This window comes from Oncorhynchus kisutch, linkage group LG11 (genome assembly GCF_002021735.2).
Source record: "Oncorhynchus kisutch isolate 150728-3 linkage group LG11, Okis_V2, whole genome shotgun sequence".
Lineage (NCBI taxonomy): Eukaryota > Metazoa > Chordata > Actinopteri > Salmoniformes > Salmonidae > Oncorhynchus > Oncorhynchus kisutch.
Window position 1 is genome coordinate 62,708,076 of NC_034184.2, and position 26,067 is coordinate 62,734,142.

The 26,067-nt window shown below is 42.3% G+C and overlaps 1 protein-coding gene across 2 annotated transcripts in view; it reads left to right on the forward strand.

The window, feature by feature from the left end:
• Positions 1-25,438, forward strand: part of tmx3b (thioredoxin related transmembrane protein 3b) — a 66,125-nt gene extending 40,687 nt beyond the window's left edge. For both annotated transcript variants that reach the window (XM_020494680.2, XM_031836083.1), the window contains exons 10-16: positions 4,858-4,956; positions 5,647-5,704; positions 5,941-5,994; positions 8,367-8,423; positions 16,087-16,216; positions 19,024-19,092; positions 23,103-25,438. In XM_020494680.2, the coding sequence (XP_020350269.2) occupies positions 4,858-4,956; positions 5,647-5,704; positions 5,941-5,994; positions 8,367-8,423; positions 16,087-16,216; positions 19,024-19,092; positions 23,103-23,375 (740 nt within the window). In that variant the 3' untranslated portion in view covers positions 23,376-25,438. The remainder of the gene's footprint in view (positions 1-4,857; positions 4,957-5,646; positions 5,705-5,940; positions 5,995-8,366; positions 8,424-16,086; positions 16,217-19,023; positions 19,093-23,102) is intronic.
• Positions 25,439-26,067: the final 629 nt, after the last annotated feature.

Sequence of the window (26,067 nt, forward strand, 5' to 3'; positions counted from 1 at the left end):
TGAAAAAAAAGAGATATAGTATACTAGTCTAAATACTGTAGTATTATATAAACTATAGTGTTCACTTTACTGCTTTTGTGGACATGACTGTAGTATACTGTTTAGTTACTGTAGTGTGTTCGCCTACGTGACTAGTATTTACTGTAGTGTTTTCGCCTACGTGACTAGTATTTACTGTAGTGTTTTCGCCTACGTGACTAGTATTTACTGTAGTGTGTTCGCCTACGTGACTAGTATTTACTATAGTGTTTTCGCCTACGTGACTAGTATTTACTGTAGTGTTTTCGCCTACGTGACTAGTATTTACTGTAGTGTGTTCGCCTACGTGACTAGTATTTACTGTAGTGTTTTCGCCTACGTGACTAGTATTTACTGTAGTGTGTTCGCCTACGTGACTAGTATTTACTGTAGTGTGTTCGCCTACGTGACTAGTATTTACTGTAGTGTTTTCGCCTATGTGACTAGTATTTACTGTAGTGTTTTCGCCTACGTGACTAGTATTTACTGTAGTGTTTTCGCCTACGTGACTAGTATTTACTGTAGTGTTTTCGCCTATGTGACTAGTATTTACTGTAGTGTTTTCGCCTACGTGACTAGTATTTACTGTAGTGTTTTCGCCTATGTGACTAGTATTTACTGTAGTGTGTTCGCCTACGTGACTAGTATTTACTGTAGTGTTTTTGCGGACATGACCGTAGTATATTGTAGTAACACCTTAGCTAAAATGGCTACCAGACTACGCCAGTTACTGTTTGTTGAGGGGAACACCTCAACCAGAACATAAGACACACTGGTTTGTGACAGGCCACCTATTGAGTTGGTTCAACAGTTCTGAGCAATGTAACAGACCAGACAACACTTCAGCAAAAATGTACAATTTGTATTACAATTGTAACATCTAAACATTAGGTTCTAGGCCCATTTATAGGTAAACATTTCAGAGAGATATAAAGAACAAGCAAAGTTTATTAACTTGACCAGGTTATAGACTACAGGGCTGATTAAGTTGAAGTGCTTAGCACAGTGGCCCCCCTCAAATATCATATGAATACACATTAGACATAGCGAAATGCATAGAATTGCAAGAACATTTACTGTGAAGCTTAGAGAATTAGGTGTGCTTATTTGACACACAACATGCATTAAGAGCACACCAAAGTCACTTCTTAGATCTGTTACTTCCACTAGATGGCTTTCTGAGATACAACAGTGCTTTCAGATGACCAAAAACAGTGACAAACAGTACTGCACTTCTGATGGTAGAAAATAAACAGTTAACCACTGCATTTACATAAAAAATTGATATTTTAGAAACGCATATTTACTTTATTTAGACAGTCAACTGATTGGAGGGCGCTGCCAATAAACTGCCTGGACCTCAAACCAGCAAAGCCTCTCCCAACAAACCCACTGTAAACAAAAGGATATTCTTGCACTGGCTTTAGCATTTCTCGATGTGGATTTAGGTGTAAATGTGAACTAGGAAAACAATGGAAATACATTTTAATAGGGATGCACCAATATGACTAACGATGTGTGCTAAGAGTCAGGAAGCAAGTTCAGGGAGTGAGTGTTTCAATAAATGAACGCAACATAATACTAAACAAGAAACAACGCACAGACATGAATAACAATAGCGCCTGGGGAAGGAACCAAAGGGAGTGCCATATATATATATAGGGAAGGTAATCAGGGAAGTGATGGAATCTAGGTGAGTCTGATGATGCGCAGGTGTGCGTAACAATGGTGACAGGTGTACGCCATAATGAGCAGCCTGGTGACTTAGAGGCCGGAGAAGGAGTACACATGACAATGACATTTTTGCCCGATACCGATAGTGGCCTTTTAAGCATTCCAGTACAGTTAAATAGTTTAAACAAAGTTTAATATGTTCATTTGTTCAGTTAGTAACAGATGGTTTAATAACTTGTAAATGACAAATCCATGAATGTGTTTTATCACACAACAGATATTCATGACACAAATATTACAACGATGGTTAAGTTGTTGGTGGCTCTGCTTACTATTCAATCTTGACTGTATGGAGAAACTTAAAAATGCTTTGAAATAAATATCGGTGTGAACTAAAATGCAGTTAATCATTTTAGCTTTAGCTCCTTGAAAAATGACTGTCTCTAGGTTATGTCATAAACTGCTATAAATGTCACAACTTAAACTTTTCAAATGTGCTCAACTGACTTGACTAGTAAAATGTGAGCAAATTTACAACACATCAGTACAACACATCTTTCATTTAGGAAATAAAAGTACAACACATCTTTCATTTAGGAAATAAAATAATAAACAATAACAAAAATGCTTTGTTTTAAATTAAAAGAAAATGTTGACCTATACCAGACACGAATAAACAAAAGAAAAGCCACATTTGGGGGTGGTTTTTCTTCACCTGCTCGGCTTTGTCACAAGAGATTCTGTTTATGTTTTTGTCTACAATGTTTGAAGCTGCACTGAAAAGGCACTCACTGTCCACACTAGTACAGGGAGCACCAAGATACTTGCACACAGCTTTAGCTAGGATGGGGAAATGGCTCTCCATCATGTAAAAAGTACTGTTCCATCTGGTGGAAATGTCTTGCTTAAGCTTTTTGTTTTCACTCCAAGCTGCTCCAGTGTTGCTTGCAGGCGGCTGTATGCCAGCTGTGAGTGTTTAACATGACCCACTATCTTCCTACCTGTTGCCACTGTGTCAGATATGCTGCGTTGGGCCAAAACACCTTCGTTCACATCCAGTTGCAGCGTGTGTGCCATGCATGGCAAACTGGCGACTCCACATTCTTCCAAATCCTTTGTCATGTTACGTGCATTATCACGTAGCACAGTGTGTACTTTGTTCTTGAGGATTTTCCAAGTTTCAAACATGTTCTCAAATGCCATTGAAATGGCAGCAGCGATTTGAGAACCAGCACTTTCTTGAGTTTGCAATACGGCTTTCCTCAGTACGAAACCCTCGTTGACCCAGACTCTGCATACCCATGGGGCTGACATCGCTGGTCCGAATGTCAGTCGTGAAGCTAAAAGTAGTGACGCCCATAGCAAGTAGCTCATGTATGTGCGTTTCAACAATACTGTGTAACTCCGGTTGGGCACATCTGGGGGGGAAAGCGCCTACTTGGTAGTGTGTACCGGGGCTCGATGTGCTCGATCAGTCGGCGAAAGCCAACATCATCCACGTTAGAGAAGGGTTGATTGTCAAGGGCAATGAATTCCATTATCTTGGCGTTAATGGATTTCAACCTTTGAATTGACTCGCTGAAATGTTCTTACTCTTTCAAGTGGCTGCTCGACTTGAACTTGTTTAGTGGAAATGTGCGCTTAGTTTTTCTCTGCTTTTGTTCTAAGTAGTCGCTGAATGTCTGGGGGTGTTGCACTTTCAAATGAGTAATTAGGTTTGTGGTATTGAAAGATTTCACTTTTCCCCCCTCGGGAAATAATAGCAGCACAAACGTTTTTATTTGAACCTTTATTTAACTAGGAAAGTCAGTAAAGACATTCTTATTTACCATGACGGCCTAGGAACACTGCCTTGTTCAGGTGCAGAAATACAGCTTTTTTTTTACCTTGTCAGCTCGGGGATTCGATCTAGCAACCTTTCGGTTACTGGCCCAACGCTCTAACCACTAGGCTACCTGCCGCCCTCATACGGGCCTTTTTGTTGTCTTCCTTTGAAACTTCAACATAGATCCACACAGTAGACATTGTGGGCTAGGTTAGGAATGCTGTGTTGTAAGTGTAGCGCTGTATTTTTAGTGGTGTCATTACATCATGTACCTACGTTATACAGGTAAACACGTCAGCTTTGACATCGGTTTTGCACATCGGCGTTAAACTAGACATTGAGCCGATGCCATTGTTTGGCATTTTTAGCTAATATCGTCCGATTCCGATATGCTTACCAATTTATATCGTGCATCCCTACATTTTTAAAACTTATTTTGAATTTTTTTCAACAAATGTCTCAATGCATTGTATCTACTTTTGTGCTTGTATTTGTGTTTTTAAATAGTCAAATCAAATCAATCAAGAGACTACAGTGCGGAGTATAGTATTCTACAGTATATTTCAAAATTATATCGTAAGCACTACACGATCGAGTGGGAACCTCAGAGGAAATCCATGGCATGAGCTCCCCAGAGACGGCACGTTTAAATCAGAACAGCATCGACACCGCTAGCAGAAAAGCTATCTAGCAGTCCAATCGATCTAAAAAGACTAAAGTAAACATTATGTAATCAAGTGTTATAACAGTGTGCAGTATAGTATTCTGCAGTATACTACAAAAGTCTATAGTAAGCAGCAGTTCTGAAATATATCCTACCAGACCACTTCACCTATAGACAAATATCTGGCAGAACACTGGTCCAATAGCACATCCTTACATAATAATAATATATATTTATTTTATTTTGCGATTTTCATACAAAATCTGTATAAAAATATTAAAAAAAAAATATATATATATATATATATATATATATATAGAATAATAATTCAGCTGGAGCTGCCAGTTCATGAGAGGAGGTCCTCCACAGCTGGATGATGATGCAGTTCAGTATAGGACTAGCTTGAGTAGAGGTGGTGTCGATGGTCCAGCCACAACTCCACTGTGTGTGGCCCTCTTTGTAGTGTCTGGATGGGTGGGAAACTGTGCGTGCATGCGAGCTTGTCTTCCTCACATAGCGAATATCAACAGGTAGTAAGTAAGTAATTAGTCTGACCTTCTACTTCCCAACCACGCGTCGATACTCAATTGAACCATTCTCTGTAAACTGTTGTTTGCTCAATTGATCATCAATGCTTGACATTTCTCTGTTGTCTTGTTATTCTCTGTAATTGCAGAGTACGTGGACGGTGGCTTGTCTTCCTGGGTTAACAAAGAGCGATTTCAGAGCTACCTGCAGATCGATGGCTTCACCCTGTATGAACTGGGAGAGACAGGTACAGTATACATTCTGTACTCTACCAACCTACTGACAAGCACAGTATAGGCCTTTTCCATAATCCTGTGCACTTGTGGCTATCTGGGTGGATTTGACAGGTGTAAGCAATTTGGTAATAGCTCCAACTCCAACATTTTACCCTATTGCTTACACCAATCAGTCTCTCAGATCTCCACAAGTGCATAGAGTCAAGGGGTCGATTTGGGATTGGGCCACCCCCCGTATTGCATCCTATCAGTACATTCAACATAATAACCTCAACCAAGGCTTTGTCATGTAATGCTATATGACACGCCAGCAGAGGGCGGAGTAGTTCTTACCATTTCCAACTAAGTGCTTCCTTCCTGCATCAGTCCACAAGCCTGAACACTGAACAATACATGTACACCCATCTTAAGTTGTATGGCAGTTGTTTTATGAGTCCATTTGTCTTGTCCTGATGGGCCTCTTCCCCTTCTACTGCACCTGAACAGCCTCCGCCCACTGGTTCTAGAACCACCAAGAAGTCACCAAATGCAGAATGACAAATTAATAGAAACCTTGGTTGGTGCTTTCTTTGTTTTAGCTGCTTCTGTAGTGATGTGCTATATCTCCCCCAAAGCTTTTTATCTTCAGGCTATTGTCCTCCCGCCTTCTCTTCTGCTGTCTGTTTGTGAGTGTGATTTGTAATCCCTCTCTCCCTCTACAGGCAAATTGGTGGCGATTGCAGTCATCGACGAGAAGGACCCGACAGAGGAAAGCGGCAGGTACAAAAGAACATTGTGAAATTAAAGCCTAGTGCTGCTAGACAAATTACAATCGCACGCTTCCATGGAAACCGCTGCGGCGGCATTTAAAAACGCCCAGCTTTTTCAACTAAAGATAAGCGCTGCATTTATTGTTTGGATTGCCCACAAATTGATGCATGTGGGAAGAGCGTCACGATGTGGATTGATGTGAACTAATGTGGTACCTTTGCCTCTTTCTTTGATTTGTCTGTTAGATTAAAGACTCTGATTCAGAGAGTGGCAAAGGAATACAGGGAGCATTTTAACAGGTAAGTGTTTGGATGGAGATGGACCCTTCATATATTCATAATCACACGCACACAAACTTTCGTTTTTCTGTCCTTGTGACCGACCTTAAATGTATTTCCATTCAAAATCCTATTTTCTCTAATCCCTAACCTTAACCCCTAACTCTAATCCTAAATCTAACCCCTAATTCTAACCCTAATTTTAACCCTAAACTTAAAATAGTTTTTGTCTTCATGGTCCTTGTTTTACTATCCTTGTGGGAACATTTGGAGATTTCAGGTCCCCACAAGGTTAGAAGAACAAGTGTACACACACACACACACACACTTATTACAAGGGATCGCTGTGGGGAGACAGCCTAACCAGCTGTACTTCTTTGAGGACATGTCTGGTTTCATTCAGTATCAGTGGGGAGGTAATTATGCAAAATGTCAGGCTTACCAAAAATAGGCGCTCCTCTGGAGCTGTCAGTCGCTGCACAGTTGGAGGAACGTATTACCTCACGAGACTTTGTTCTCCTGTAAGAATACCTTATTAAACTATCACCAGTGTGAATAGAACACTACATTACAGAATGGTGCGTGCAATGGATTCATTTTGCTTTAATTAAGAAGTGATCTACCTCGCGACAAACTCGAAATGGGATTCATAAGGCTGATGCGTAAGAACACACACATCAAATGCATTCACTGCAGTACAGACCCTCGTCCCATACATAGTCCTACATATTAGTGTCAATGTACAGAATCTCACCATACTTGGCACACACTCCATATTGCTCTTTCTCTTTACTAGTTAATTCACCGGTGCTGGCCCTCTAGCTAAATGAAGACGTATTATCTAAAATCTCTATGATCAAAGTGTTTCTTCTCCTCTCCAGGCAGCCACATTAGAGCTGATTGAATTTCACAGATCCCTATCATCAGTTAGACTATCTGCCACGCTATCGCGCCTTGTTTTTGAAGTCATCACACTCTCCTGATTCACAGTTAGATTATAGCCCAGTGTTTTGACACAACCTAAATGCTAGATGGCTCGTTGTAATTACGTCACACCCCCCTTGTTAGTGCCCCTTCTGGTGGGCAGACACGGAGACTGAGGCAGACACGGAGACTGAGGCAGACACGGAGACTGAGGCAGACACGGAGGACAGGCGACTGATGCAGATAGATGTCATTTGGATGAGTGAAGCGGTGTGTGAGGGCGGTAATGAATACTGTGGCATTCAGCTCGCCCTCCATCCGCAACAGTGTGACAGAGCGATAAATGCAATCTCTGAGAGGAGACTACCCAAGGAGACGTGTCTGTGTGTGTGTTGTGTGTTATTCTCTCTGTGTGTGTTTGGGTGCTGGCTAGGTGTGTGTGTCTGTGTGCTATGGGTTGGGGGTAGGTGTATTTGAGTGATTGTGAGTTAGCGTTGTGGGTCTGTTGCACAGCAGAGAGTTGAAAAGAGAGTGGGAGGGAGGTAGAGGGAGGTGAAGACAGGGGGAACGGGAGGGAGACAGCAATATTTATGCGGTTGAGTAGGGAGAGCTATGGTGATTGCTATGATGAACTGACATTTATAGACACGCTCACCACATAAAATGTGTATAATATATTCTTCCAAAAGTCTCTCACATGTACACACACACACGAAAACACACTGAATTCATTCATTGAAGTCCATAAACTAGCTTCCTCTTAGGTAAGAGAAATGTCTCACAATTGTTTGGTATCTTAGAATAAGAATTCAACAAGCCTCACTTCCTTCAAGTACTCAGTCTTTAGCCCAATATTATCTGACTGAGCTTCAGCCTAACCAGATTAGATCGGGTTTAATAATAGTTGAGTGTCTTCATAAACATGTCATTGATATTGGCACCGGCTGTATTGTTTGGCACCCAGGGGACAGGTGTTCCAGATGGAACCATGATTTAATATGAATGTAATATATATGTTGAGGCGGCCATAATCCGTCTCTCAGTGCAAATGACTGGGTTCTTCCCAGTTCCCTCGGCTTCTGCTGCAGACCCCTTCCATCCCCCTATCGCCTGCTTTCTTCCCACAATGCATCACACAGGCGCCAACACAGAACAACACAATGAGATACAAATGGAATTTTTCCTTCCTCTGCCTTACCGTTTTTAGGTAAATCATCCGATACTTTTTTTAAATGGGAATTTCGGAATTTTGTGTTATTTTGCTATTACGTGCCGTTGGAGAGAGAAGGGAGTCCTTGGTTCAGTCTTCATAGGAAACTTGTGTTATAACTCTTGTTAGGATAGCAATGCTTATATGAGTTGGTCTCCTTTCATTTTGTTGGTCTTATGATGAGTTGTTTGTCATAAATGAGCTTGTTTGTATGCGTGTTGTGTCTCACTTTGTTGCTCGTCTTGTTCCATCTCCCCAGAGACTTCCAGTTTGGCCACATGGATGGAAACGACTACATCAACAGCCTCATTATGGGGTGAGCGTCTCCTCCTTTTTCTCCTCCATCTCTCAGGCTTCTTTACCTCCTCTTCTGTACTTCCTCTCTACCACCCCTTTCTTCTACCACCACCTTCCTGTCTCTTCCTCCTCCCTTCTACTGCCTCCTCCTCTCTTCCCCCTACTCCCTTCCCAGGTTTCCTAGGCTACCGCAGTAACCTCACACTGTCAGACTCCATAAAACCGCAATTTAAAGTCGGCCTCCGCTATTAAAATGCACTCTGTTGGATCCGTCAATTACCCGGGACTGACCGTCATTTGCTTTTAGTGGGCTGGGAATTGCCAGAATTACCATGAGACATAGGTGTTGATACGATATGTATTGCGATTCTCTATGTATTGCGATTTGATACTGTGATTTTAGTGCGATTCGATGTTCCAAACATATTGCTTACCATATGTCTGCTGCAGAGGGACAAGAGAGAGCCATGAGAATGAGTTTTGATCAGTCAAGTGCTAAAAACAAAATGGCTCCCTATTTAAAAAGAAGATCGAGAACAAGCTATGAAGGAAAAATACTGCCTTTTTGGTGCAGGTACAGCCAACTAGCGCAATAATATTGCGACTTTGTCAAAACGATACAATACAGTGGGGCAAAAAAGTATTTAGTCAGCCACCAATTGTGCAAGTTCTCCCACTTAAACAGATGAGAGGCCTGTAATTTTCATCATAGGTACACTTCAACTATGACAGACAAAATGAGAAAAAAATCCAGAAAATCACATTGTAGGATTTTTAATGAATTTATTTGCAAATTATGGTGGAAAATAAGTATTTGGTCAATAACAAAAGTTTATCTCAATACTTTGTTATATACCCTTTGTTGGCAATGACAGAGGTCAAATGTTTTCTGTAAGTCTTCACAAGGTTTTCACACACTGTTGCTGGTATTTTGGCCCATTCCTCCATGCAGATCTCCTCTAGAACAGTGATGTTTTGGGGCTGTTGCTGGGCAACACGGACGTTCAACTCCCTCCAAAGATTTTCTATGGGGTTGAGATCTGGAGACAGGTTAGGCCACTCCTTGACCTTGAAATGCTTCTTACGAAGCCACTCTTTCGTTGCCCGGGCGGTGTGTTTGGGATCATTGTCATGCTGAAAGACCCAGCCACATTTCATCTTCAATGTCCTTGCTGATGGAAGGAGGTTTTCACCCCATTCATTCTTTCCTTTACACGGATCAGTCGTCCTGGTCCCTTTGCAGAAAAACAGCCCCAAAGCATGATGTTTCCACCCCCATGCTTCACAGTAGGCATGGTGTTCTTTGGATGCAACTCAACATTCTTTGTCCTCCAAACACGACGAGTTGAGTTTTTACCAAAAAGTTATATTTTGGTTTCATCTGACCATATGACATTCTCCCAATCTTCTTCTGGATCATCCAAATGCTCTCTAGCAAACTTCAGACGGGCCTGGACATGTACTGGCTTAAGCAGGGGGACACGTCTGGCACTGCAGGATTTGAGTCCCTGGCAGCGTAGTGTGTTACTGATGGTAGGCTTTGTTACTTTGGTCCCAGCTCTCTGCAGGTCATTCACTAGGTCCCCCCCCGTGTGGTTCTGGGATTTTTGCTCCCCTTCTTGTGATCATTTTGACCCCACGGGGTGAGATCTTGCGTGAAGCCCCAGATCGAGGGAGATATTATCAGTGGTCTTTGTATGTCTTCCATTTCCTAATAATTGCTCCCACAGTTGATTTCTTCAAACCAAGCTGCTTACCTATTGCAGATTCAGTCTTCCCAGCCTGGTGCAGGTCTACAATTTTGTTTCTGGTGTCCTTTGACAGCTCTTTGGTCTTGGCCATAGTGGAGTTTGGAGTGTGACTGTTTGAGGTTGTGGACAGGTGTCTTTTATACTGATAACAAGTTCAAACAGGTGCCATTAATACAGGTAACGAGTGGAGGACAGAAGAGCCTCTTAAAGAATACCTACAGGTCTGTGAGAGCCAGGAATCTTGCTTGTTTGTAGGTGACCAAATACTTATTTTCCACCATAATTTGCTAATAAATTCATAAAAAAATCCTACAATGTGATTTTCTGGATTTTCTTTCCTAATTTTGTCTGTCATAGTTGAAGTGTACCTATGATGAAAATTACAGGCCTCTCTCATCTTTTTAAGTGGGAGAACTTTTGGTGGCTGACTAAATACTTTTTTGCCCCACTGTATATTGTAAAAAAATAAAAATAATATCCCGATATGTAACTGTATCTTTAAAAAAAATTCCCCATCACTAATGCTAGCTGCCTGCCAGGTTTACCTTGTATAGATACCGCCGTGGAGAAGGGGAGAATACACGAGTCCTATGAAGCTGGTGGATTAGAGTCTTATTGGGCCTGTGCTTTAATGGCTGTCGGAGGGAGAGCTGTGCTAATGATGCAGTAAGCCCCAGTATGGAGCTGCGTGACAGGGCTCGCTGCTGCGTGGTGTGGTGTCATGCTCTGAGAGGCCTGTGCTGCTGCTGTTCTGACACCACCACACTGTTAATTAGCCCGGACCTCCAAGCCTGGCAGGGCCAGCAGGATCACAGCGGGGCAGCGGGGGCACAGGACATTGTGTGTGTGTGTGTGTGTGAAGTATGCATGCAACCATGCAAACATACATAATACACAGAGTATACCAAACATTAGGAACACCTTCCTAATATTGAGCTGCATCCCCCTTTGCCCTCAGAACAGCCTCAATTCATCGGGGCGTAGACTATACAAGGTATTAAAAGCTTTTCACAGGGATGCTGGCCCATGTTGACTCCAATGCTTGGAGTCAATCCAGCCAAGTTGCTGAACCATTCTTGATACACACAGAAAACTGTCAAAAACACAGCAGTGTTGCAGTTCTTGACACAAAACGGTGTGCCTGGCACCTACTGCCATACCCAGTTCAAAGGCACTTACATATATTTGTCTTGGCCATTCACCCTCTGAATGGCAGACATACACAATCCATGCCTCAATTGTCTCAAGGCTTAAAAATCCTTCTTTAACCTGTTTCCTCCCCCTTTATCTACACTGACTGAAGTGGTGACATCAATAAGGGATCGTAGCTTTCGTTTTGGATTCACCTGGTTTGTCTTTTTTAATATGAGCGTGACCAAAGCGTGTGTGTGGTTAGGGTTGTCATGATACCAGATTTTCCATGGCAAAAAAAGAAAACACGGAGCAGACTGAACTCCATGGTTCTTGAAAAAATGACTTTCTATAAAAATATATATATTTTTTCAACATTATGACTGTTTTCCCCCAAAAACAAGTCTGCTTCGTGTTTTGTTTACTTAACACTGTATTTCGGATGAATTGCGATATTAGCATCATGACAACCCTAGTGTATGTGGAGGGGGGGTTAAATACCTCGGAATGTTATTGTTTGTGTGAGGGAGATTACAGTAAACATGCTCTTTTAATCACACCAGGGGCTTACAGAGTGTGTTTGTGATGACAGCAAATGTGTTACTGTGAATATGTCTGTGATCGAAGTACACTGTGTGTCTGTGTGTAATGCTGACACTGTGATGGGGGATTATAATAGACATGCATATTAAAATGTGTATAGGGTGGGTAGTGATTACACAATTGTTTGCATGCTTGTGTATATATGTGCTTTCTTGTGTGTGTGTGTGTGTGTGTGTGTGTGTGTGTTTTTGGACGGCCCCGGACTGAGTTTGCCCAGGATTAATTGGCCTCCTTTGAGAAATAAAATCCCGGCCTGTCAATGGCCACTAATCCCGCTCCCTTAGGAAGGCCAGGGAAATAAATCTGATGGCCTTTTATCCTCCCCTCCTTCATCACACAGATTACTGGGCTCCTTCTCTGGCAGCGAGAAGCACCCAGTCATATCTGGCAGACACACACGTGCACACACACAGACATGTGCGCACATGCAAGCACGCACACTCCCTAGTCCCATGTAATTTAACGTCTGAGGCTGGTTTTAGTGTTTCTGCCCATCTGTTTGAGTATTGCATTGTGTTTGGGTGGAAACTGGAGGAGCCAGAGCCATGGCGACTCTCACACTCTCCGTAATGGCCGTTGCTATGACTGAGAGCCATTCTGCAATATGCATGCGCAAAGCAGGCAGAGTGAGAGTGGAAGTGCTGCTGAAAAGACCCAGCAGTCTGCTCTCTGAAAGGTGAATGGGCTAATCCATGTTGATTCAAAATGTCTGCCATCTGTTGGTTCTCGGCTGAATGTCAGATGGAGTACTCACGTAGGGTTTGTGTGTGTGTGTGTGCATGCACAGCTCCAGATCTCAGCCTAATGGTGGTGTAGTGGAGGGCTGTCTACAAAGCTAGTGTGTGTGCGCAGCTTGTGTGCCTAAGCTCAGCTGCGGTGTGCACAGTGATGCACAACCTGCTTTATCTCAGCTGGTCTGTGTAGTTGTGTGTGTGTGTGCACGCACGCACGTGTACATTGTATTTATATGTGTGCCTTCTCTCAGTTGAGCTGTGCAGTTGTGTCTGATCTTCTGGGTTATACTGTGTCTGTGTGACACTGTATATGTCACCTCAGCTGTGTGGCCACACAGTGCTGGACTCCCTCTGATTCAGTTGTCAGCTCTAATTTGTAAAGGTTCCTTTAACTGTGGCCCCATGATGCCGCCAGAGTCGCACACTGTTTGCATAAAGATCAAGATGACACTCCAAAAACTCTGCATCGCATTGCCTTTCATCCATACCAAATACCAATGCCCTCAGGAAAAGTCGAGCCGCATCGAAAAGAAAAGAACTGTGTATCCCATCTTGACTATAAAGCTTCTTTGTTATTTTTGTTTCTTGTGCTTTTTACACTATAATCTACTATTTAATTGGCATCATGGTTGATATGCGTTCAACACCATCGTGCCCACAAAGCTCATCACTAAGCTAAGGACCGTGGGACTAAACACCTCCCTCTGCAACTGGATCCTGCATTTCCTGGCGGGCCGACCCTAGGTGGTAAGGATAGGCAACAACACATCTGCCACACTGATCCTCAACACGGGGGCCCATCAGGGATGTGTGCTCAGTCCCCTCCTGTACTCCCTATTCACCCACTACTGGGTGGCCAAGCACGACTCCAACACCATCATTAAGTTTGTTGACGACATAATGGTGTTAGGCCTGACCACCGACAACAATGAGACAGCCTATAGGGAGGAGGTCAGAGACCTGGCAGTGTGGTGGAAGGACAACAACAACCTCTCCCTCAACACGAGCAAGACAAAGCAGATGATTGTGGACTACAGGAAAAGGAGGGCCGTACACGCCCCCCCATTCAGATCGACGGGGCTGTAGTGGAGCGGATCGAGAGCTTCAAATTCCTTGGTGTCCACATCACCAACACACTATCATGGTCCAAACACACCAAGAAAGTAGTGAAGAGCGCACGACAATGCCTTTTCCCCCTCAGGAGATTGAAAAGATTTGGCATGGGTCCCCAGATTCTCAAAAAGTTCTACAGCTGCACCATCGAGAGCATCCTGACTGGTTGCATCACTGCCTGGTATGGCAACTGCTCTGCCTCAGACCGCAAGGCACTACAGAGGGTATTGCATACGGCCCAGTACATCACTGGGGCCAAGCTTCCTGCCATCCAGGACCTATATACTAGGCGGTGTCAGAGGAAGGCCCAAAGAATTGTCAAAGTCTCCAGTCACTGAAGTCAGACTGTTTTCTCTACTACTGCACGGCAAGCGGTACCAGAGCGACAGGTCTAGATCCAAAAGGCTCCTTAACAGCTTCTACCCCCAAAACATAAGACTGCTGAACAATTTGTTTTTACACTGCTGCTACTCGCTGTTTGTCTATCCAAAGTCACTTTACCCATACCTACATGTACAAATTACCTTGACTAACCTGTACCCCCGCACATTGACTCTGTACCCGTACATAGTCGCATTATAGTTATTTTGTGTTACTTCTCGTATTAAATGTTTTACTTTAGTTAGTAATTATTTTCTTAACTCTATTTTCTTAAAACTGCATGTTGCAAGTAAGCATTTCATGTTAAGGTCTACAGTCATGGCCAAAAGTTTTGAGAATGGCACAAATATACATTTTCACAAAGACTGCTTCCTCAATTTGTCTGATGGCAATTTCGATATACTCCAGAATGTTATGAAGAGTGATCAGATGAATGAAGTCCCTCTTTGCCATGCAAATGAACTGAATCCCCCAAAATAATTTCCACTGCATTTCAGCCCTGCCACAAAAGGACCAGCTGTCATCATGTCAGTGATTCTCTCAAGATGACCTTTAAAATTGTAAAAGATACATACATGACTGCTGAGGACTGGGGTAAAGTCATTTTCTCTGAGTCCCCTTTCCGATTGTTTGGGGCATCCGGAAAAAAGTCATCAGTCCTTTGTCATGCATCCTGAGACCATTCATTTGTGGGGTTGCTTCTCAGCCAAGGGAGTGGGATCACTCACAATTTTTCCTAAGAACACAGCGATGAATAAAGAATGGTACCAACACATCCTCCGAGAGCATCTTCTCCCAACCATCCAGGAACAATTTGGTGACGAACAATGCCTTTTCCAGCATGATGGCGCACCTTGCCATAAGGCAAAAGTGATAACTAAGTGGCTCGGGGAACAAAACATCAATATTTTGGGTCCATGGCCAGGAAACTCCCCAGACCCTAATCCCATTGAGAACTAGTGGTCAATCCTCAAGAGGTGGGTGGACAAACAAAAACCCACAAATTCTGACAAACTCCAAGCATTGATTATGCAAGAATGGGCTACCATCAGTCAGGATGTGGCCCAGAAGTTAATTGACAGCATGCCAAGGCGGATTGCAGAGGTCTTGAAAAAGAAGGGTCAACACGGCAAATATTGACTCTTTGCATCAACTTCATGTAATTGTCAATAAAAGCCTTTGACACTTATGAAATGCTTGTAATTATACTTCAGTATTCCATAGTAACATCTGACAAAAATATGTAAAGACACTGAAGCAGCAAACTTTGTGAAAATTAATATTTGTGTCATTCTCAACTTTTGGCCACGACTGTACACCTGTTGTATTTGGCGCATGTGACAAACAAAATGGGATTTGATTTGATAGAGGTAGTGAGTGTGCTTAAAATAGAGAGCGCTCACCCCTGACCTCCCACTGGCCAAAAGCCTCCTGCCTACGGTAGCCCTGTAATCACAGTCACCTGTTGTATTCGGTGCATGTAATAAGTACGGCCCTGAGTTTTCTCAGGTCAGCTCACATGGTCGGAAAAACTCCTGGCCATATATAATATGGGTAGAGGGATATTCTGCAGTATAGAAAAATAGAAAACTTTTACATTCCAGTGTCTCGAAATAGGTGTTGGAGGTCAAATCTGAAAACCATGGGGTTAAATTGGGACATGTGAGCATAGATTGCAGTGTACATCGCCGAGTCCGTGGTCTAGTGCTAATGCTCCAGGCTTAAAGGCATATACTGCTCTCCTCACCATAGACTGGGGTTCAATCCCTGCTCCAACCCTCCAATCTATTTCTCCCACCTGCCTGTACCTCAATCCTTCCACTGCTAAAATGATTGCAGTCGAACGATTGCAATCATCCTTTATTGAGATTGACATTTTGCTGCATAGTTTATCTTCTGAATTGGTTATCTGCCATATCTCTGTGACCTTCTTTAGAGTGATAATCTCCTCTTTCTCTCTCCCCCACAGAGAGGTGTCGGTGCCGTCCATCATCATCCTCAACACGTCTAATGAGCAGTACTTCCTGCCCAGCGAGCCCGTGGAGACCCTGGAGCAGCTGGTTCACTTCATCAACAGTGTTCTAGACGGCTCCGCTCAGGTCCATAACTCCACTCTTCTGACTCCCCTCCGCCATTTTGGCTACAGCTGGTTCTCTTTTCCCTTCCCCTATTTATTTGACCATTCTAACTGCAACAAAAAGCTCAAATTGTTTGTGCAACTTTCCAGGGTTTGTTTAGTCTTTATTTATCCAGGGAATTCCAATGAGACTGGATGGACACTTTGGCAATATCCTTTATTGAGATTGACATTTATGTTACATCGTTTTTCTTCTACGTAGCCTTTCTGCCATTACTCTGGCTCCTAAATATTTATTTACAGTGTCAGTATTTGGCATATAATATATTCCAGTATCAGTATTTGGCATTATAATATACTAGATGACATATGGGGGGCCCTGTGTTGAAGCCACCATGCCTCCATCTTGGCACCCCTCCTACCGTTGTAATTATTATTATTATTTTTTTTTATGTTTGGAAGCAATAGAAATGCATTTATACATTTTCCCCTATTCATTCTATTAGAGACACCTTAATGCATACTTTTAAATTATATTATGTGAGCTAAACATACATATAAAAAATGAAAATATATGTTTTAATTCCTTAAAGTATAATATTTAGAGAGAACTTATATAACTATCCCCACTACAACAACCAAATACTTAAAGACATGTAATTTTGTCGTTGAAACATGTCATTTAAATACTATAGGATTCCATTAATTCCTATGGAGGACTGCTCCTACTGGGTTGTGCCAATATGGCCAACCGATGGCTTTAAAGCCTCTCAATGGCCAATATACAGTGCCTTGCGAAAGTATTCGGCCCCCTTGAACTTTGCGACCTTTTGCCACATTTCAGGCTTCAAACATAAAGATATAAAACTGTATTTTTTTGTGAAGAATCAACAACAAGTGGGACACAATCATGAAGTGGAACGACATTCATTGGATATTTCAAACTTTTTTAACAAATCAAAAACTGAAAGATTGGGCGTGCAAAATTATTCAGCCCCTTTACTTTCAGTGCAGCAAACTCTCTCCAGAAGTTCAGTGAGGATCTCTGAATGATCCAATGTTGACCTAAATGACTAATGATGATAAATACAATCCACCTGTGTGTAATCAAGTCTCCGTATAAATGCACCTGCACTGTGATAGTCTCAGAGGTCCGTTAAAAGCGCAGAGAGCATCATGAAGAACAAGGAACACACCAGGCAGGTCCGAGATACTGTTGTGAAGAAGTTTAAAGCCGGATTTGGATACAAAAAGATTTCCCAAGCTTTAAACATCCCAAGGAGCACTGTGCAAGCGATAATATTGAAATGGAAGGAGTATCAGACCACTGCAAATCTACCAAGACCTGGCCGTCCCTCTAAACTTTCAGCTCATACAAGGAGAAGACTGATCAGAGATGCAGCCAAGAGGCCCATGATCACTCTGGATGAACTGCAGAGATCTACAGCTGAGGTGGGAGACTCTGTCCATAGGACAACAATCAGTTGTATATTGCACAAATCTGGCCTTTATGGAAGAGTGGCAAGAAGAAAGCCATTTCTTAAAGATATCCATAAAAAGTTTCGTTTAAAGTTTGCCACAAGCCACCTGGGAGACACACCAAACATGTGGAAGAAGGTGCTCTGGTCAGATGAAACCAAAATTGAACTTTTTGGCAACAATGCAAAACGTTATGTTTGGCGTAAAAGCAACACAGCTCATCACCCTGAACACACACCATCCCCACTGTCAAACATGGTGGTGGCAGCATCATGGTTTGGGCCTGCTTTTCTTCAGCAGGGACAGGGAAGATGGATGGAGCCAAATACAGGACCATTCTGGAAGAAAACCTGATGGAGTCTGCAAAATACCTGAGACTGGGACGGAGATTTGTCTTCCAACAAGACAATGATCCAAAACATAAAGCAAAATCTACAATGGAATGGTTAAAAAATAAACATATCCAGGTGTTAGAATGGCCAAGTCAAAGTCCAGACCTGAATCCAATCAAGAATCTGTGGAAAGAACTGAAAACTGCTGTTCACAAATGCTCTCCATCCAACCTCACTGAGCTCTAGCTGTTTTGCAAGGAGGAATGGGCAAAAATGTCAGTCTCTCGATGTGCAAAACTGATAGAGACATACCCCAAGCGACTTACAGCTGTAATCGCAGCAAAAGGTGGCGCTACAAAGTATTAACTTAAGGGGGCTGAATAATTTTGCACGCCCAAATTTTCAGTTTTTGATTTGTTAAAAAGGTTTGAAATATCCAATAAATATCGTTCCACTTCATGATTGTGTCCCACTTGTTGTTGATTCTTCACAAAAAAATACAGTTTTATATCTTTGTTTGAATCCTGAAATGTGGCAAAAGGTCGCAAAGTTCAAGGGGGCCGAATACTTTCGCAAGGCACTGTATAGCATCAGCAATCAGGGGTTTCTATACATCATTGAATCCACTAAATGGCAGCTGGAAAAAGTGACATCCTTTCCCCCTCTTGTTTATTATAAAGTCACAGATTAATTAAACTGTAATCCAAACCCACCGGAAGTCCTTCTCTTTCCCAGAGCGTTCAGCAGGGTTTTTTTTCGCCTGGCAAAACAAACCAAAACCCCACCAAGTAAACAGCAGTGGAGAGTAAGAACCCTGTTCTGTTCCCCAGGCTCGTGCCAGCCCAGCCAGCTCACCTCATGGCTGCTATGCTGTCAAAGACTCTAATGAGGAAGCGCTGGCAGGCTGATCTCTCTCTCTCTCTCACACACTCTCACTCTCTCTCTCTCTCACTCACATTCCAGTCTCCCCAGTGCTCCACTCTAACACCACATCCTCTGTCTGTGTGTTTCCCCTCAGGCCCAGGGAGGAGACGGCATGTTCCAGAGGGTCAAACGAGTGGCCTTCGATGCCAAGTCCACCATTATGGTGAGTGGCTGGGCACAATCAGCATTAGGCAAATAGCAGGGGGAAATGGGAAAACAGGATGATTGAGGGAGGATAAATTAGCCATGTATGCAGCATAGGTTAAATGTAGGCTGTCGTGATGTCTCCATCAAAACAATTAAGAAAAAACAACATTTGGTTGCCGTTTTTCATTTGAATAATATTTCTCATGATATTTTCTGAATAACAAGTAGAATATGGAGGGAAATTGCCCTCTGTACAATATCCTGTGTAGCTAGCTACAGTATGTGTTAGTGATGCACCGATATGACATTTTTGGCCGATACCGATATCCAATATTTTCCTTGCCAAAAAACCTGATGCCGATATCCGATATTTACAATTTTAGCGGCCTTTTAAGCATTCTAGTACAGTTAAATAGTTAACACACACAAATGGACGCACATGAACACACACAACCTATTTCTTTCACTTACTTGCTGTGCTGTTTCGTTGTTCAGTTGTTTCATTCTCAACCAGGATTTCTATGGAACGCCGTTTGGGTGTTTGCATGTATTTGCTATTTGACATGTCAAATAACACAACATCTGTTTCAGTAGCTATAGTTAGCTAGCTAACTATATACTTGGTGTCATCTAAAATAACCCTAATTCATAAGACAGCTCTTATTTGATTAATGGTGGGCGAACGCATCTATGTGAAGCTAGCCACAATAAGGATTAGCCACACAAAATGAATGTATGGCATATTCTACTATTTGTATTCATTTGCATTACGGTCAATGATGTTCTTTTATTTTGAAGGCAAACCGCAAATTCCACTATTGTGACTAATCCTTATTGTGGCTAGCTTCACAACACATAACCCGGTGTGGTCGAGCCTCACTAGCCAGATTATAACGTTAGCTTTGGGCAACAGGGTTAAGTTGCTGACTAGCTAGTTATTTTCATGAACTGAAGTTCAATTTCAATAGGCAAACAACAAGTGGCAAGCTAGCTAATACTTACTCACAAGGATTCCTAAATCATTGCTAAGAATAATGAAAATGGCTGCAGGTTATTCTGGTCATTGTTTTCAGGCTGGTTGTATTGATGCTAGCTAGGTACCAAGCTAAATCTAGCTACCCCAGAAGATGCGGTCAAATAAATTATGCTTTATTACCGACACGGTATTGTAAACACATCGTTCGTGGCCGAGGTTGACTTTTTTTGTACAGCGTTGACAGTGCTACTGTATCTTTTTTGACACGCAAAGACCAAAACGGAGTTCCATAGTATGTATGTAGTGACGTTAATAGCAGTGACGCTATTACTGTGTAACTCCGGTTGGGCAACATCTGAAAAATAGCGCACTTGGTAATGTGTACCGGTGCTCGACCAGTTAGCGAAAGCCAACATCACCCACGACAAAGAAAGGTTGATTGTCAAGGGCAATGAATTCCATTATCTTGGCTTTAATGGATTTCGCCTTTGATTTGTCTCGCTGACATTTTGTTACTCTTTCAAATGACTGCTGACTTGTTGACTGCTCGATCCACACATCATGCACGTATAGCAACATTTTACGTGGCGTCATTATCAAATACACATGGTTAGCAGATGTTAATGCGAGTGTAGCGAAATGCTTGCATTACGTCATGTACCGATGTTATATAGATCGGTATGCCCGTCAGCTTTGACATCGGTTAAACTAGACTTGGGCCGATACCAATGTTGGCATTTTTAGCTAATATCGATCGATTCCGATATGTTCACCGATATATCGTGCATCCCTAGTATGTGTCTTAAGGCCCACTATAAATTCCCCTGATAGTTACGTATGACAAGGAGATGACTCGTCAATAGAAGAGGAGTGGTGTATTGAAAAAGGAAGTTGCAACCGTGACAGAGAGAAAAGATGACAGAAAGAGAGGGAAGGGAATGAGGAAGGATAGAAAATAAATCTTTCTTTGAACTGTTGGAGCTGTTCTTATAGTACAATTAGACACTACACTACCACTTTCACACTCCATCCCCAGGTGACAGCACCAACTGGGTCAGGTGTTGTGCTCTGCCAGGAAGTTTTGTTAAGTGTTGATTGTGCACAGGTGTGGGTAATCAGTCAGTGTGGCAGCTTGCATAGCCGTGAGGCTGCTGCAGTTTGAGGGCCATTTGGGCCTTTGGTTTGAATCATTATTTTTTGGGCATGCCTTTTTGTAGTTTCCTTTTTTGTGTTTATTTTTTTTGTCACTAATTTGAACATCCATAACTTGTTTGAGCTGGCCGACAAAGGAGTCAAGACTGAGCTAGCCCTGGACCCAAGTAAAGTTGCTGTCTCCTGGGCAGATGCATACATCACGGTCCGCACACATAAAATCAGGTTATAGCTAGGCCTAGCACCCCTAGACTTAGCGAGTGTAGTAAAGTCAGTAGGCTAGCTAGTTGGTTTTGTAACAGGGAGGACTAGTGTTTATTTGGCTGACTGTGTGATATGAATGAAAATGGGATGTAGTAGCGTAATGCTATTCAGAAAGTAGACTATACCCGAACCAAGAATAAACCTTAAAGGTGCCCTGAAATGGAAAAGAAAATGATAGATTAGATTTAGAAAAATGCTAATATGGCAGGAAATATAAATTGATGGAAAATGGTCACCGAGGGGGGGAAAGAAAATCATTGCTTTTTTTTGCCTAAAATTACCATTTTGAAATGTTGTATAGAAGTTTCACAGTTGTTGTTTTTTGTGTGAAGTTCAAGCATGCCTCACTAAAATCTGTAATGGGAAAGAAGGATGTCGTTATTTTTTTCAGTCTGAATGTCATTATTTTTTATTGTGAAGCACTCAGTTGTTTCTTTTGAGTAGTGCCCCTGCTAGCCTTGGTCACTCACAGTGAACAAGATGAGCAAGCAGCCATCACCTTGCCCTCGGAGTGCACACAAACACACATCACTGCAAGGAAGCAACGGTCCGCATTAGACCCAATGACTCATGATGCTGCGTGAGTTAGCATAGCACATCCATCTTTAGCATTACACACGCCTGGCAATTACCATCCCTCTTCTTCCCCTGGCGTTGTCGGCAGGATTTCTCTTCCTTTCCTTCCTGGATGACAGCAGCCTTTGACCGAATGTCTTGCCTCTCGGCACATTGTCTCCCCTGCTACCCGCTCTATTAAGGCCCAATGATTCACTGCCACTCATCCATATTTTAGAGGAAGACATTGTGCGTCACTGGAGTAGTGCCCTGAGCTCATCTGTGCCCATAGGTGAGGCTAATTTAGGTTGGTTTATAAGGGAATGCTGAGCAAAGAGGGCAAATTATACAGAGTCATATTTGAGGTTCCTGGGGTTGTGTGTGTGACTGTGAGGGCCGTTTAGCTTGGTTTAGAAGGGAAAACTGAGCCAGGCAAGTGTAAAAAGTGCATGTTAGGTAATGATATGTTTGGCATTGAATATGTGTTTATGTTTTGGGCTTATAGAGGGCATTGTTAGGATCTAATTATCAGAGTAAAGAACTCAACGGATGCTATGAAAGCTTAACCAAGTTTAATTCTTCCCAGAGGATCAATACAGCTGCATTAGACAAAACATGTTTCCACCACAAGTATATATACTCCAATTTAGGCACTCCTCCTTCTCTCCAATCCTTACATATTTTATGGTTCGACAGGAAGACGAAGTGATGGGGTAATAAACTGTCCCTTCTCCCTTAAGGTGATCTGACCTGACCTCAAACCCCTTGATGTCTAACCCAAAGATCTCCACCCATAGCAATCATGTGACTGCCTCCCGGTTACCCAGCACATTCCAAAGCCATCTGGCTCCTACAGATAACAATTAACTTCTGATGAAAAAAACAGTCTATCACCCCACAGATACCATAGTCTTACTTCTGATGTGTCATGTCTCTAGGATAGCAATGTTCCAAGTTTAACCCAGAATCCAACAGCATAAATATATTTTACTCTTTCACTGTTCCATCCTACCTTCTGTCATCCACAATCTCTCAATCTCTTCTTCTTTTTCCCCCCGATCACCCCTCCCTCCTCTCAGTCTGTGTTTCGCAGCTCCCCAGTGCTGGGCTGTTTCCTGTTTGGTCTGCCACTGGGCGTGATCAGCCTGATGTGCTATGGCATCTGCACAGCCGAGTCGGACGATGGCCAGGAGGACATGGAGCTCATGAAGAGGGACGACGAGGAGGAGGAGGACGACGAGGAGGACGAGCCTCGGCAGGCCCCCGGGGAGCTGGAGGGCCCCGAGGAGGACGGAGAGAATGAGGAAGAGGAGGAGCAGGAAAAGAACCCGGACGACAAGAAAGCAGATTAATGCCAAGGGTAGTGGAGGCGGAGAAACAGGCCTAGTGACATACATGGAACTCAGACACATATCAACAATGTGTTGTTTTATATATTTTTCATCTTTATCATCCCCCCCCTGCCCTACTGTTTTCTTTTCGCAGACAGTTTTTTTATTGCTATTGAATCTTATTTGTCAGTCTTATTAGGTCAGCCGCTAGGCAACGCACTAAAAAAATCATGTCCTTTATTAAATTAGCCTTTTGGAAATGGAATTACAAAGATTAGTCATTGATAAGTGTTGCAGAGAAGAAAGGAAGGAAATAAGCCACATTTTAGCTAAATGTATTATTATCATTTCTTAAACAACCACTACACAGGGTCATTCCATACTTTGAATCAGGTAGCATTTGTGTAAAAAAAAAGTTACCCATTTTTCCTGTGTCCAATGGCACTGAAATATTTGATATTGATTTATACACTTTGTTCTGTTGGAATTTAGAATTCCCAAATCAAAGCTTTTGATTACTACCCCAACCCCCCCCCCCCCGCTGAATGTTGCAATTCACCCATAGTCGACTGCAGAGGAAGTGCCCATGAAGGAAAATTTGCCATAAAATGAATACTCATGCTTTTCAAATGGAATCTCACGTTTGAGCCCACAATCTGGATAATGTAAGGTTGAAGGGATGTCTGGCTTATTTACCCTGCATTAGTTTTAAATAGACACACTGTACAGTAAGTTGTTTTTTCTCTATTTTAGATGGCCAATGGTTCATGTAATGTGAGACAGGCTTAATGACATCAATATGGGTTGTGCATCTGAAATGGCACCCTATTCCCTATATAGTGCACTACTTTTGACCAGCTTGGCCAAAAGTAGTGTACTATATAGGGAATAGGGTGCCATTTCAGATGCAAACATGGAATGGTTATACACTTGAAGACAATGGCTGATCAGATTCAAAATGGTGGCTCTTTGCTCTCCTCTGAAAGATCTTTACCACCTGTTGTCCATCACTAGTTCTGGTAGGCTACGTTTCTGGGAAGGAAATGGTATCAGATTGCATAGAAATGCACTGAGATTACAATACAATTCAGTGTGAGTTTACTCAATGCACTGACAAAATCCTGTTGGGAGTTTTTACAGTACTTAATGACAGTACATTGCAATAAAAGGGTCATGTGGCGTTTAAAGGGGTACACTGTCGTTTATATTCTTAGTCCTACATAAGCATTGCATGACAATGTATATGATATGACCTACGGTTGATGAACAATGCCAGATCAACTACTACAACGGTTTATCTTATGGATACATGGCATACTGATGTTAATGAAATGTTAGATCAAGGTCATATAAGTATTACGAAAAACATCTCCAGCCCTCTCGTTAAGTTACCCAGTGAAACTATTATATTACATAACAATTGTTCCGTTTCTGTTCAACTTTTTTCTTTAGCGGATTTCATAGACGTGTTGATAGTTTAGAAACAAAACCGACACGTGCGCGACTATAGGGCAAAACAGATTGCGTTAGATTGATGACAAAATGTTATATTTAGTCTCCAATGTTTATCGAAAACAATACATTTCCACAATGAGCACTTATCTCAAATAGATTGTTACAGTTGTTAGTTGGCTAGCAAATTTGAGCCATATTAGCATAGACATGACTTCAGTCTAAGCACCTCAAAAACAAGACATGGCATCAAGAACAAGATAAAACTAGCTACCTACGATTCCCCACATGGTAGCTTCTTGTCATTGTTGCTAGCTATCTGGCCATCCAGAATCACAACACACTGCCCCATTGAAGCGCGCGCATCGTTTTCGTGACGTCAGCTAAAACATCTATTGTGCTTGTGTCTAGCGTTTAGTTGACAAAATTAGGCACCCGAACCCAAGTACTAATCTTGGTTTTCAGAAGACAACTGTGAAACTGCACTATGGAAACCAACATGCCCTTGCCTTGCATTCTGGTCATTGTAGTTGCCTACCATTCTCTGCCAAACTTTGCTCATTGGGTTTGAATTGAGATTGTCACACTTTATTACTGGTTTGAAATAAAGATTGTCCTCTTTTTCTTGTTGACTTGACGCCTGTTTGTTCTTCACTGAAACACTGTTAAGTATACTTCAGAGGAGGCTGGTGGGGGAGCCATAGGAGGACGGGCTCATTGTAATGGCTGGAATGGAATAAATGGAACAGTCAAACGTGGTTTCCAAATGTTTGATGTGTTTGATAACTTTCCATTTATTCCATTCCAGCTATTACAATGAGCCTGCCCTCCTACACATGTAATACTCTCCCTCCATCTCCCTCTCATTCAATCTCCCTATATATTTTTTATATCCTCCTTCCACACTTATTTTCCCTGCTCTTTGCTATTATAATGTAATTCTAGGTAGACACATCTACTCAATTATTGCTGATATAATCAACTTTGGGAGATCTACGTCTGGCAGAGGCTAATTGCATTACTTTCAATGCAAAACTAATTTATTTCCTTTCCCGAGGGAACAACAATGTACAAAAGTCAAACTCCCAAGACTTGACTCCAGAAAAGGAAAAGGCACCTCATAGGCCTTCAAACTTCAAACTGTAAAGCCCCCATGCAAAAGGAGTTGGAAATATGAAACTCAAAATACATTGCATTTTCCCCTTAGATGAGTGCGGTTTGTTTTTCCAGGTCTGATTTAAAGGAGAAGACAACATTTTCC